The sequence below is a fragment of the Ammodytes marinus genome (genome assembly GCF_949987685.1).
Source record: "Ammodytes marinus genome assembly, chromosome: 8".
In the NCBI taxonomy this organism is placed as follows: domain Eukaryota; kingdom Metazoa; phylum Chordata; class Actinopteri; order Uranoscopiformes; family Ammodytidae; genus Ammodytes; species Ammodytes marinus.
Window position 1 is genome coordinate 2,220,849 of NC_137212.1, and position 12,500 is coordinate 2,233,348.

Below are 12,500 nucleotides of genomic sequence, written 5' to 3' on the forward strand. Positions count from 1 at the left end.
CTCGCTACTGCGCTCTCCAAAACGCGCATCCATCTCTCCTTGCACAGCATCAATAACACTGTAAAATACTCTTGAACTCAGTCTTTTCGTCTATGTCACTTTCTGACGGACCAACTGTTTCCTCAACTGCAAATCCGCGGAGGTTCTTGTAAATTATGCGTCTTCTCGGCCGGTCTCCGGCACAGCCTCGCCCTCGATGGCCGTGGCTGGAGGAGCGCAGAGTTCCCACAGTGCAAAACTGTGGCTTCAGGCAATCAGAAGTGTCACCGCGCTGAACAAGTCCATAATTTCGGCTTGTAGTAGTCTGTTGTGCGGCTCAAAAAGTGACAACAGTTTGACGATCCGATTTGGCAGAGGAGACTGTTGGTGGGCTTTTCAACCATTACCGAATATCGATTATGATGAACTAGAAATGAAATAGTAAGCCGGCGAAAACTCATCCAGCTTCACTCTCAAAAATGCGCGGTAATTGTTGAGCGGCTACATTGACGTAGTTACGTAGCCTTACTTTCTTTTCAGTAAGGCCGTGATAGGCTGTTGCAGTGTAGATAGACTCCCATCAATCAAACAAAATCACACCATTGTTTATTTATATTTTAAATGTTTTGATGATAAAGAATGCAACATTAGTATTTATCAACACAAAATTAGCTACTATGATAGTATAAAATAAAAATGAAAGTATTTTTTTTTGAGAGATCTGTGCCCCAAGTGGGGGGGCCCAAGCATTTCTGGGGGCGGGCCCGGCCCCCTATGGCCCGCCCATAGCGACGGGTATGCAGTAAGGGTCAGGATTAACAGGACAGCTGGGCCAAGGGAAGACTGAGGGAAGAAAAACCTCATTCATTATATTATAATAGTGATTTTATAATGATAGAACGCCGGTTCCGTATGGGTGAAGTATTCCTTTAAGCAGAAAATAAAAAGTCAACAAGGTGTCATGTAGGAAAGGCTGACATATCTTTCCCTCATAGGTCATATTTTGTATTACAATGTTTTTTCAGATATTTTTGAATAAATATACTAATCTGTCAATATGTAATTAATCATGCGTACATTTGCATCTGTTTAAACATTGATAAGCCAAAATTACACCCAGTGGATATCCGGTACACAAAAAACAAACAAAAAAAAATTTCTGTCGTTCTGCGTGTGTAGGTATTTTTTGAAGTTCCCTTTTTAATGTAAATTAGTTATTGATTATTAATATGTAAAAAAGGCAATGCAAGGCAAGTTTATTTCTATAGCACAATTCAAACACAAGGCCACTCAAAGTGCTTTACAGGGGCAAGATTAAAATACATAAAACACATTAGAAGACATTTAAAAGCGAATGAAAAGAAGTAAAACATTTAAATAAAATAAAAAGTACAGGTTAAAATGGAAACAGAAAAGTCTTCAGACTTGATTTAAAAGAACTGAGGGTTGCAGCAGACCTCAAGTTTTCTGGGAGTTTGTTCCAGATATTTGTTGCATAAAAAATTAATTGATTATTAATATGTAAAACAGTAATGTTATCCTATTGTTTGTCCATATGTTACAGGTCTCTGGGTCAGACAGCGTGCGCGGTGAGGTGGTGGCCCTGCAGTCTTCTCTGTTTCAGGCTCAGTTAGAGTCCCAGTCGTCCCAGCGCGCTCACACACACGCTGCTGTCACTCAAGACCATCTGAACAGAGTGATTGACAGGCTGGAGACAGACCTACAGGGGGCGCTAGAACACAGGAGGGACACACACCGGCACAACCAGGTTAGTAGGAGACAGAGAAAAAGACTTAGGACGTCCCAATACATGCAAGTCAATTGTAGTATGCTGAAAATACATAAATGCCCCCACTAACTCCAATTGCATTTTGGAGTATTCGTCTTTATTCTTGACATTTCTCGACACAATGAAACAAAATCTTCCTTATCTGATTTTTTTTCTCTCCTGTCTGTGGCCCTAAAACTCTTCTGTACTTTAGTATGTAGTGTAGTAAAAAGACTAAAACTCTTCTGTACTTTAGTATGTAGTGTAGTAAAAAGACTAAAACTATTCTGTACTTTAGTATGTAGTGTAGTAAAAAGACTAAAACGCTTCTGTACTTTAGTATGTAGTGTAGTAAAAAGACTAAAACTCTCCTGTACTTTAGTATGTAGTGTAGTAAAAAGACTAAAACTCTCCTGTACTTTAGTATGTAGTGTAGTAAAAAGAAAGAGTATGTGATTTGGAACGCAGATTAAGACTTAGTTAGGATGCAGTAGGCATACACTTGGGACATTTCGGGATGGGGAACACTTTGTAAATGCACACGCTGATCCACCAATATGCCGGCTTTACATGGTCCACTATGAATGACACATGCATATCAACTTGTCTCTAGATTCAGGAAAAATCATATTGCATGCATTATTTTTGTTCACCGATAAATCCCATGGTATCTTGACTCTTTTACGCGTGTGTGTGTGTGTGTGTGTGTGTGTGTGTGTGTGTGTGTGTGTGTGTGTGTGTGTGTGTGTGTGTGTGTGTGTGTGTGTGTGTGTGTGTGTGTGTGTGTGTGTGTGTGTGTGTGTGTGTGTGTGTGTGTGTGTGTGTGTGTGTGTGTGTGTGTGTGTGTGTGTGTGTGTGTGTGTGTGTGTGTGTGTTGTTCAGGACTTGCTTCTGGCTCTGGAGAAAGCTACTTCAGCGCTTCAGGAAAGAGAGGATGAGATGAAGGAGAGAGAGATGGAGAGAAGGAGGGTGGAGGAGGGGAGAGAGAAAACAATCACTGAGCTGAAGACGGCTCTGCTCAGCAAAGAGCAGTTCATACAGGTAGGACGCACACACACTGTTGTGACTAGCATTTATGCTAACACACTGTAAACAATGCATCTGGTTCGTCCAATGACATTGTCATGTCCATGTCCAAATAAAATCTACTATACTATACTATACACACACACACACACACAGACACACACACACGCACATGCACACACACGCACGCACGCACACACAAACACACACACAGACAGACAGACAGACACACACACACACTGGTACTGACTGTCTTGTTCCCGATCAGGACTGTGAGTTGTTGGAGGATCCTCAGGAGAAGAAAGACTCTCTTCTTCAGAAACTGCGCCAGAGAATCAGAGAGAGAGACAGAGCGCTGGAGGTAAAACCACACACACACACACACACACACACACACACACACACACACAGGGAGCACACACACACACACACACAGACACACACACACACAGACAGGGAGCGCACACACACACACACACACACTCAGAAGCTTGAACCTTTATATCTTTACAAACAATATCACCACCAAGAAAAATATTATAATAATTATGAAAGACAGTAAGCTATTAGTATTGGCCAATATCCCAAACTGAACTTAATTCTAGCGCCCCCTTTGGACTAAAAGGGGTAGTGTTTTTACTACGCCAGCTGTTGTTCCTGGGTGAGCGTATACCCATGACAAAGGCATTAAGAAAAACTATATATAAATAGCATTCTTTGCACTGATGGTCACGTTTGCTGTTACATGCAATTTATGATCATCAGAGGAAACAATTAGACTGTTTCAGAAATATTTAAAAGTTCCTCATAGCTACTCAATTACTCAATTCAAACCCTTTCTGTCTGTCTTGCCTCCATACACACACACACACACACACACACACACACACACACACACACACACACACACACAACTTTAATTCAAAGCCTTTCTGTCCGTCTTTCCTTCAGCGCTGTGTGGATGAGAAGTTCCGTTGTGTGGAGCAGAAAGAGGAGGAGACCAGGAGGCTGCAGCTACTACTCAGAGAGAGAGAGAGAGACGCAGAGAGACAACGCTGTGTTTTAGACCACAACCAGGACACTATCACTGTAAGAAGACAGACAAGCAGACAGACAGACAGACAGACAGACACACAGACAGACAGACAGACACACAGACAGACAGACAGACAGACAGACAGACAGACAGACAGACAGACAGACAGACAGACACACAGGCAGACAGACAGACAGACAGACAGACACACAGACTGCTCAGAGAGAGAGAGAGAGAGACGCAGAGAGACAACGCTGTGTTTTAGACCACAACCAAGACACTATCACTGTAAGAGCTGTGTGTGTGTGTGTGTGTGTGTGTGTGTGTGTGTGTGTGTGTGTGTGTGTGTGTGTGTGTGTGTGTGTGTGTGTGTGTGTGTGTGTGTGTGTGTGTGTGTGTGTGTGTGTGTGTGTGTGTGTGTGTGTGTGTGTGTGTGTGTGTGTGTGTGTGTGTGTGTGTGTGTGTGTGTGTGTGTGTGAGAACGAGAGACAGAGAGAGAGAGAGAGAGACACAGAGAGACAAAGATGTGTTTTAGACCACAACCAATAAAAACATCAAACTGTTAAACTGGAATCACTAACAATGTTTTCCCATCCACCTGTGTGTCTGTCTGTCTGTCTGTGTGTCTGTCTGTCTGCCTGTCTGTCTCTCTGCCTGTCTGTCTGTCTGTCTGCCTGCCTGTCTGTCTCTCTGTCTCTCTCTCAGAGCTTGGAGGTGCTGCTGCGTGGTAAGGCTCTAGAGTTGGACCAGGTGTGTGATTCGTGGAGGAACATTCAGAGTCTTCAGCAGGAGACAGATGAGACACACCAACGCACCGTCAGAGAGAGAGACCACATCATAGGCCAGCTGCAGGGGGCGCTAGGCAACCGCACACAGGAGGCACAGGTACACACACACACACACACACACACACACACACACACACTGTACATAACACACACACAGAAAGCAAACGCACACACACACACACACTGTACATAACACACACACAGAAAGCAAACGCACACACACACACACACACACACACACACACACACACATATATTTATATATATATATATATATAGATATATATATATATATACAGTATACACATATATCTTTTCTCTGTGGCTTCATTTAATCTTTTCTTCCTCTGTGGTGGTTTCAGGAGATGCGTTCCTCCCTCCTGTCTCAGATCCAATCGGCTCCCAGAGACTTCCTGGAGGAGTTGAAGCTCCGCCTCCAGCTAAAGGTGTGTGTGTGTGTGTGTGTGTGTGTGTGTGTGTGTGTGTGTGTGTGTGTGTGTGTGTGTGTGTGTGTGTGTGTGTGTGTGTTTTGTGATAGATAGATAGATAGATAGATAGATAGATAGATAGATAGATAGATAGATAGATAGATAGATAGATAGATAGATAGATAGATAGATAGATAGATAGATAGATAGATAGATAGATAGATAGATAGATAGATAGATATTGGACTATATAAATAAAACTGATTTGTTTTGTTTTGTTTTGAAGGACCGCCTCTTCCAGGAAGTGATGTCAGACCGCACACGCCAGAGCCAGCAGCACCAGGAGACAGTCCAGGGTCTGATCACTACCATCGCACACAGAGACCAGTACATCCAGGTCTGTCTGTCTGTCTGTCTGTCTGTCTGTCTGTCTGTCTGTCTGTCTGTCTGTCTGTCGCTCTGTCTGTCTGTCTGTCTGTCTGTCTGTCTGTCTGTCTGTCTGTCTGTCTGTGTGAGATTCTGTCTGTCACACAGAGACCAGTACATCCAGGTCTGTCTGTCTGTCCGTCTGTCTGTCTGTCTGTCTGTCTGTCTGTCTGTCTGTCTGTCTGTCTGTCTGTCTGTCTGTCTGTCTGTCTGTCTGTTGCGCTGTCTGTCTGTCTGTCTGTTTGTCTGTTGCTCTGTCTGTCTGTCTGTCTGTCGCTCTGTCTGCCTGCCTGCCTGCCTGTCCGTCTGTTTGTCTGATCACAACCATCTCAAACAGGGACCAGTATATCCAGGTCAGTATGAACACTGATATAAGGCCTAGTCCACACTACAAGATTATACCCTTGATTTTCCACTCACCGACAGTTAATCACTCAACTTACTATTTTTTGTTCAGACAGTTTTCAGTCTGTTTAAAGTTTGAATCAACATTTTGACCGACTTGTTTTTCTTTGTTTTCTGTAAGACAGAGAATCAGTCGATGGCAAAACTGTTATTGTTTGAAATTCTTGGTTTGTAGAACAAAAAAGTAAAACATTTTATACACATGATACATTTTCATTACATATGAATGATAAAAGATAATTAGTTGGATCAAATGTAGACCGTTTACCTTCAAACTTAAGTTTAATTTGTTTTAGGTGCTTTAAGCTTCTGTTTAAAATCAGATATTGAAATAAAAACCTTCTCTCTTTGTCTTGGATGCAACAGACATTCATTTATATGGAAACAGTTACGCACTATCGCTTTATAGTTCATTATAAAATCAAATATACCAGTTAAAAATAAAAACTACCATCATCTTCTTCCCTACAGGACTCTGCGATGCGTCTGGGTGAGGTGATGTGCGAACAGACCTCCAGGCTCCAGGCTCTTCGCGGAGAGCTGAGCCCCAGATCGGAGCTCCCTGGCTGGGCCTCGGAGCGGGCTGTGAGTGACCCCTCTGTGGAGCTCCAGGCCCTGCACGAGGAGCTTGGTTTGGCCCTGAGGAGAGAGGCAGAGAGCCAGCAGCACAGCAGAGACCAAGCCGCCATGTTGGAGGGTCTCAGTCGCACACTCACCGTGAAGGAAGAAACCATCAGGGTCAGTGGAACATTTCAATTTGACATTAATTTTGATTTATTTGACATATTTACATTACAGCGCTTTTATATATATTTTTTTCAAACTATTTTTTTTTTCTAACAACACACACAAACACTTGCACCATCTTAAGAAGACAAATTAAGGAATTACTTTAAAGAAAAAATTCTAATAAAATATATTTAAAAGAAATTAAAAAATTATAAAAAGGTTAATCGTGATTAGGTACGAGTGCAGAAGAAAATCACAGCAGTAAGTGAGTGACTACCGCACACTCTGTGTGTGTGTGTGTGTGTGTGTGTGTGTGTGTGTGTGTGTGTGTGTGTGTGTGTGTGTGTGGCAGCTCTGCCCTCACAGAGGGGGAGACTCGCTCACAGCCAACCTTTGTCACAGTTAACACAGGTGAAGCTCGTAAGTGAGCGGAGTGATTGTGTCAGTTTGGTTATCAGTCCCGGTGATGTTGGACGCTCATATCAGCAGCGCTCAAGGGAATGTCTCTCGTCCTATCAAATCACTCGGTCAGAACCAACTGCTGTGTGATTAACTAAGGTTGCGTTCCGAATCTCATACTTTCTACTATATAGTATGTAGAAAAAAGATTTAGGATGTCCCGATTCTTGTGGTCAGATTTAGGATGGTTAGAAGTACCCGGATGTCCTACTTCATGCGGCCAAGATTGTTAGTGTTGAAAAGTGCATCCTATTTGGGCGATTCTGACCCACAATCCAGTGCGCACGTGAAGTGACGTCACATCGACGAAGCCTCCATATGAAAACAAACGGGGATGCGACGGATATAAAAGCAAGAGGCAAGATTAAGGCGCAATGTTATGATGAAATAAGAGAGAAAAGTATGTCCCAATAGTATGCCTACTGCATCCTAACTAGATTATTGTTATCGTCGGATGTAGTATGTAGAATAGAAAAAAGAAAGAGTATGTGATTCGGAACGCAACCTATATCTGCACCCTCCTATCCGTTTAACCAATACATGGTGTTGTCCATGTGTGTGTTGTTACGAATACTTTTCCAGGACTTCCAGAAGCAGCTTGTGGAGCCAGCCGGTCTGTCCCTAGTGGAGCGGTTGACGGTGGAGTTGGAGCAGCTGAGAGAGGCCCTCTTCCAGCAGGACTTACCCCCGGTTCGAGGCCCCATTCTGGGCCGCGACCGGCAGCACAGGCAGCCCGAGTCTGGAGGTGGGCACCAGAGGAGCATGGGACAGTATCTGTGAATGGGACTGTGGTGTGGGGGCTCTGGTGGTGTGCTACTGGTGGTGTTAATGGTGGTCAAACAACGTGGAAATTATGACAGATGTGCATGGTCTTGCCATCTCTCTCTCTCTCTATCTCTTGCTCTCTCTTTCTCTCTCTCTCCCTCTCTCCCTCTCTCTCTCTCTCTATCTATCTATCTATCTATCTATCTATCTATCTATCTATCTATCTATCTATCTATCTATCTATCTATCTATCTATCTATCTATCTATCTATCTATCTATCTATCTATCTATCTATCTATCTCTCTTTCTCCCTCTCTCCCTCTCTACCACTCCCTCTCTCTCTCTCTCTCTCTCTGCCTCTGTACCACTCTCTCTCTCTCTCTCCCTCTCTACCACTCTCCCTCTCTATCTCTCTCTCTCTCTCTCTCTCCCTCCCTCTCCCTCTGTACCACTCTACCACTCTCTCTCTCTCCCTCCCTCTCTCTCCCTCTCTCCCTCTGTACCACTCTCTCTCCCTCTCTCTCTCTCCCTCTCTACCACTCTCTCTCTCTCTCTCCCTCCCTCTCTCTCTCTCTCCCTCTGTACCACTCTCTCTCTCTTACTTAGGGATCTAATGAAACATACTAACACTGAATGTTTTTTGCATTTTAACGTGATCGTTGCTACATTTCTGCGCGCTTCTTTAACCCTGCTGACAGCGATGTACTGGTAGGTGTATTTGTAGGTGTGTGCAAACTGACATGCATTTTACCTCTTTTGGAAAGGGATCACGTTAAATATTCACCCCAATTTTTACAATTATTATAGTTTGAGTCAGAAAATATAGGAAATGGAATCACTGAAGCCGATTGCATAATCAGAAAATATATATTTTTTCATAATTTTGTAAATATAACGTTTTTTTTCCTCCTTTTGTCGTTACAAAAACCCTTTCTGGGTTTTTCTCCTGTGCAATGGTCAATAACAACCCTGTGAATGCGATTCATTCAACTGCTCTTTGGTCAAAATATAACTTTTATTTTTTACGGATAAAAATGCATAATTTACTTTTATCAGATGGTGTTTTAGATGTTTAGTATTTTATCAATATATTAATATTAGTTTTGTTTGTGAGTTATAATATATATTTACCTGTTGTACAGTATATGTGTGTTTGTGCCTTTTGCATGTTCAGCAGCTTGAATGATGCCTTTCTGAATGCAGTTAATTGTATAAAAAAAATCGCCTTTAATTTAATTTATATGAAAATATTAACACATTCCGCTCTGTACATTGAGTTAACAGTTATACGTTTAATGGAAAAGAAAATGTTTTGATTGTTGCTTTTTGTGATTTTACGAGATTCTGTGCAATTCAGCAACCATCAGTTTCATCTCTGTGTTTAAAGGTGCTCCGAGGAACTTTCAGTGTGTGTTAATTCTAGCGCCCCCCTTTGGACACAAGTGGTAGTGTTTTTACCACGCCAGCTGTTGTTCCTGGGTGAGCGTATACCCATGACAAAGGCATTAAGTAAAAACTATATAAAAATAGCATTCTTTGCACTGATGGTCTCGTTTGCTGTTACATGTCATTTATGATCATCAGAGGAAAAATGAGACTGTTTCAGAAATATTTAAAAGTTCCTTGTAGCACCTTTGAATAACAATTAAAAGTATCATAAAATCGAGTGTCACACTGGAAGTAAGTACGAATGTTTTTTTTAATCATAATTTTAATGGAATTTTCTTGCTATAAAACGGCTTTAAAAAAAGGTTTAGCCACATTTGCTTTTTGTCGCCGATAATATTATATTTTATTTAACATGTTACTGAGCTGTTCAATAAATAAAGCTGCAGATTGCATCATGTATGAATGATTTTAGGAGGTTTTCATGCTGTTAAAGGTGGAGTCAGTGATTCTGGAGAACGCTTGTTGTCGAAATCACTTTTTGTCAAAATCAGTGAACATCTCCTCATGATCCCACTACCTGTCTGTACTGTGTGTGTGCACGGGAAAAAAATCCAGTATTAAGACACAGCCTAGTCTCTGTAAACTGGTATGCACTTGTACACAAAGGGGGCCCAATGTAGCTAGCAACATGCCTGTTTCAGAGTGCACACACACACAGTACAGACAGGTAGCAGATCGTGAGGAGATATTCACTGATTTTGACAACAAGCGTTCTCCAGAATTGCTGACTACACCTTTAGCTTGTATATTTTGCCCCTTGGAAGTTACTGTATAACTTCCTCTCCTTAATAATAATGTCCTCACTATAACTCTTTGGCCACAACAAGTTTACACAGTCACATAAGCACAACATTCGCCCCATCTCTCCTGTATTTGTTCACTACTAAAGCATCAATACCATACACTTATGATTTCTGTTACACAGAGCCACCATGATTTACCCAGGTTTAAGGAAAACTCACATTCCTAATTAAGAAAAAGTTGTTTCCCTACAAAACTTCCTATCTTTTTTTTTTTTTAAGATATTTTTTTGGCATTTTTATGCTTTAGTGACAGTTCAGAGAACGACCGCGGGTGGGAATCGAACCCGGGTCTGCTGCTGGGCCCGGCCCGGGAGGGGGACGCCCTACCAACTGAGCTAAAGGCGCCCCCCACAGAACTTCCTATCTATTTGTTTCACACCTTATATTTTCCCCTACATGATCATTGATCCTCAACTAGTAGCATCCTCCACATTGATAGTATTATTGTAAAGATATCATAAATACTTTCAATTTATTTGTTTGTTTACTTCAATTTATTTGAATTCCATATCATTGTTTTTGCCTTAAAAATGCCAAAAATCTGTGATAAATATTCCAAAGAATGAACAAATCAGCCTCTAGAAATAGTCATTAATCTGCAATTGTATAAAGTACAAGAAAGAAATCTCCCCTGGTTATTAAAACTCATAAACAATACTGATGACATGTAGGTCAATCCCTGAGATATATACTGATACAAAAACAAATCCAATTTATTATGGAAAATACAGAATGAATATGATATAAAATAAATAAATTTGATCTGTAATAAGACCTGGCTTTACATTTATTACCATTTTCTCACCACTACATTAAGAGAAAGTCAATGCCATAGTTTAATGTGCTATAAACTCACCATTATCTGATATTAACGTCCTTCTAGAGGCTTTATTGTCTGATTTAAACCCCCAACATGTGATGTGAGCGTCTTTAATTCAATTAGCTTAATTATCTTAACTTTTGGAATCAGATATGTGGATAGTTGCAGTGAAGTTTGAACACAATCCAATGCAGAGAATATGACAGAACAATCCTCATTAGGCAAGGCAAGGCAAGTTTATTTATATAGCACAATTCAGACACAAGTCCACTCAAAGTGCTTTACAGGGGCAAGATTAGAATACATGAAACACATTATAAAACATTTAAAAGCGAATAACAGTGAATTACAGTGAACCACAAGCATGTTATATGTACAAACACACATGTAAACCAACACACACACACATTTGAATTTACAGAACTACCCTTTAAGGCCATTCGCAACTAAAATGTTCCAAACTTCCAAAAACGACAATAAAAATATTATATATTGAAAAAAAATCACAAATGTTTTTTAAGTTGATTCTTCTAGTCGTGATCATAACTTACAAATATTTGAAAACATTTTGTCTAATATTTTTATTGGCAAATTCATCGAGAAAGGACAATCTGACAGTGAGTTAAAAGGAAGGCAATCAATCATTTCTGGTTAATTGTTTATATACAGCCCCGGAAAAAATTAAGAGACCAGTCTGGATTTTTCTTCAATCTTCATCTCTACATTACTTAATGGAAATGCTCTTTAATGACAATATTTTTGGCGTAAATTTGGTAGAAATGTAAAACCAAAATGTTCATTCTACTCAAACATATGCCTCTAAAGAGAGTAAAACGAGAGACACTGAACATTTGGAGTGGACTCTTCATTTTTTCCACAATGAATAATTTTTTTTAATGGGATTTTAAAGTAGCAGGTGTGTAAATACGTTTTCTCAGTGTGACACTCCAAAAAAATGGTTTAAGAATTGCACAAAGTCGCAAAGTAAAACTGAAAATGAAAGTTGAGAGAAATGTGAAGTTAATTCTTATGGTATTTTTTGTTTGTTGCTTTCTGCAGATCTGAGTTCTGAGGATGATGATGATGAAGATAATGATGATGATGATGATTTGAACAGCGAGTTCACAGAAAGCATCGACGAAGACGAGTCCAAAGCCAGAGTCCAGTCTGCGGCCAACACCAAGGTATTAGTGTGTCTGATTTAGACATCTGAACGAGCAAATCAACAACTCAAACATTTCTTGGGCTCTTCTTCTTGGGTTTTTTCTGAGCTCCTGCACCAGTGTCAGGGCACCAGTTTGTAAACGCTGCCATACTGAGAAATACAGAGAGAGTTTTGTGGAGCTGATAAAAGGCTTAATCAACTTTGTGTCAACTCATTTGGGCGATGGCTGTATGAATGTAACCTACTTTCATTTATTTTTTAACACTCTTTCTGCCTTTTCTCAGGCTAGGATGAACCGATTTCTAAACTTCTTGCACATTTACACTACATAGGATCTCAGAGTTCAATACACCTCCATATTCCCACCGGTGAAGTAGGTCTTTAAGGATTTTTAAATAACTATTGAACCCTTGCTGTGCTTCCAGGCTAGCCTTAGCGTAGCCTCCAAGGAGC

The 12,500-nt window shown here is 40.8% G+C and overlaps 1 protein-coding gene across 7 annotated transcripts in view; it reads left to right on the top strand.

The window, feature by feature from the left end:
* Positions 1–12,500, top strand: part of pde4dip (phosphodiesterase 4D interacting protein) — a 139,290-nt gene that overhangs the window by 89,804 nt on the left and 36,986 nt on the right. For all 7 annotated transcript variants that reach the window (XM_080032750.1, XM_080032744.1, XM_080032749.1 and 4 more), the window contains 11 exons: positions 1,544–1,747; positions 2,630–2,788; positions 3,042–3,134; positions 3,725–3,862; positions 4,515–4,694; positions 4,960–5,043; positions 5,312–5,422; positions 6,328–6,594; positions 7,627–7,789; positions 11,942–12,066; positions 12,473–12,500. The exon at positions 12,473–12,500 is cut by the window's right edge and continues 130 nt beyond it. In XM_080032750.1, the coding sequence (XP_079888876.1) occupies positions 1,544–1,747; positions 2,630–2,788; positions 3,042–3,134; positions 3,725–3,862; positions 4,515–4,694; positions 4,960–5,043; positions 5,312–5,422; positions 6,328–6,594; positions 7,627–7,789; positions 11,942–12,066; positions 12,473–12,500 (1,552 nt within the window). The remainder of the gene's footprint in view (positions 1–1,543; positions 1,748–2,629; positions 2,789–3,041; positions 3,135–3,724; positions 3,863–4,514; positions 4,695–4,959; positions 5,044–5,311; positions 5,423–6,327; positions 6,595–7,626; positions 7,790–11,941; positions 12,067–12,472) is intronic.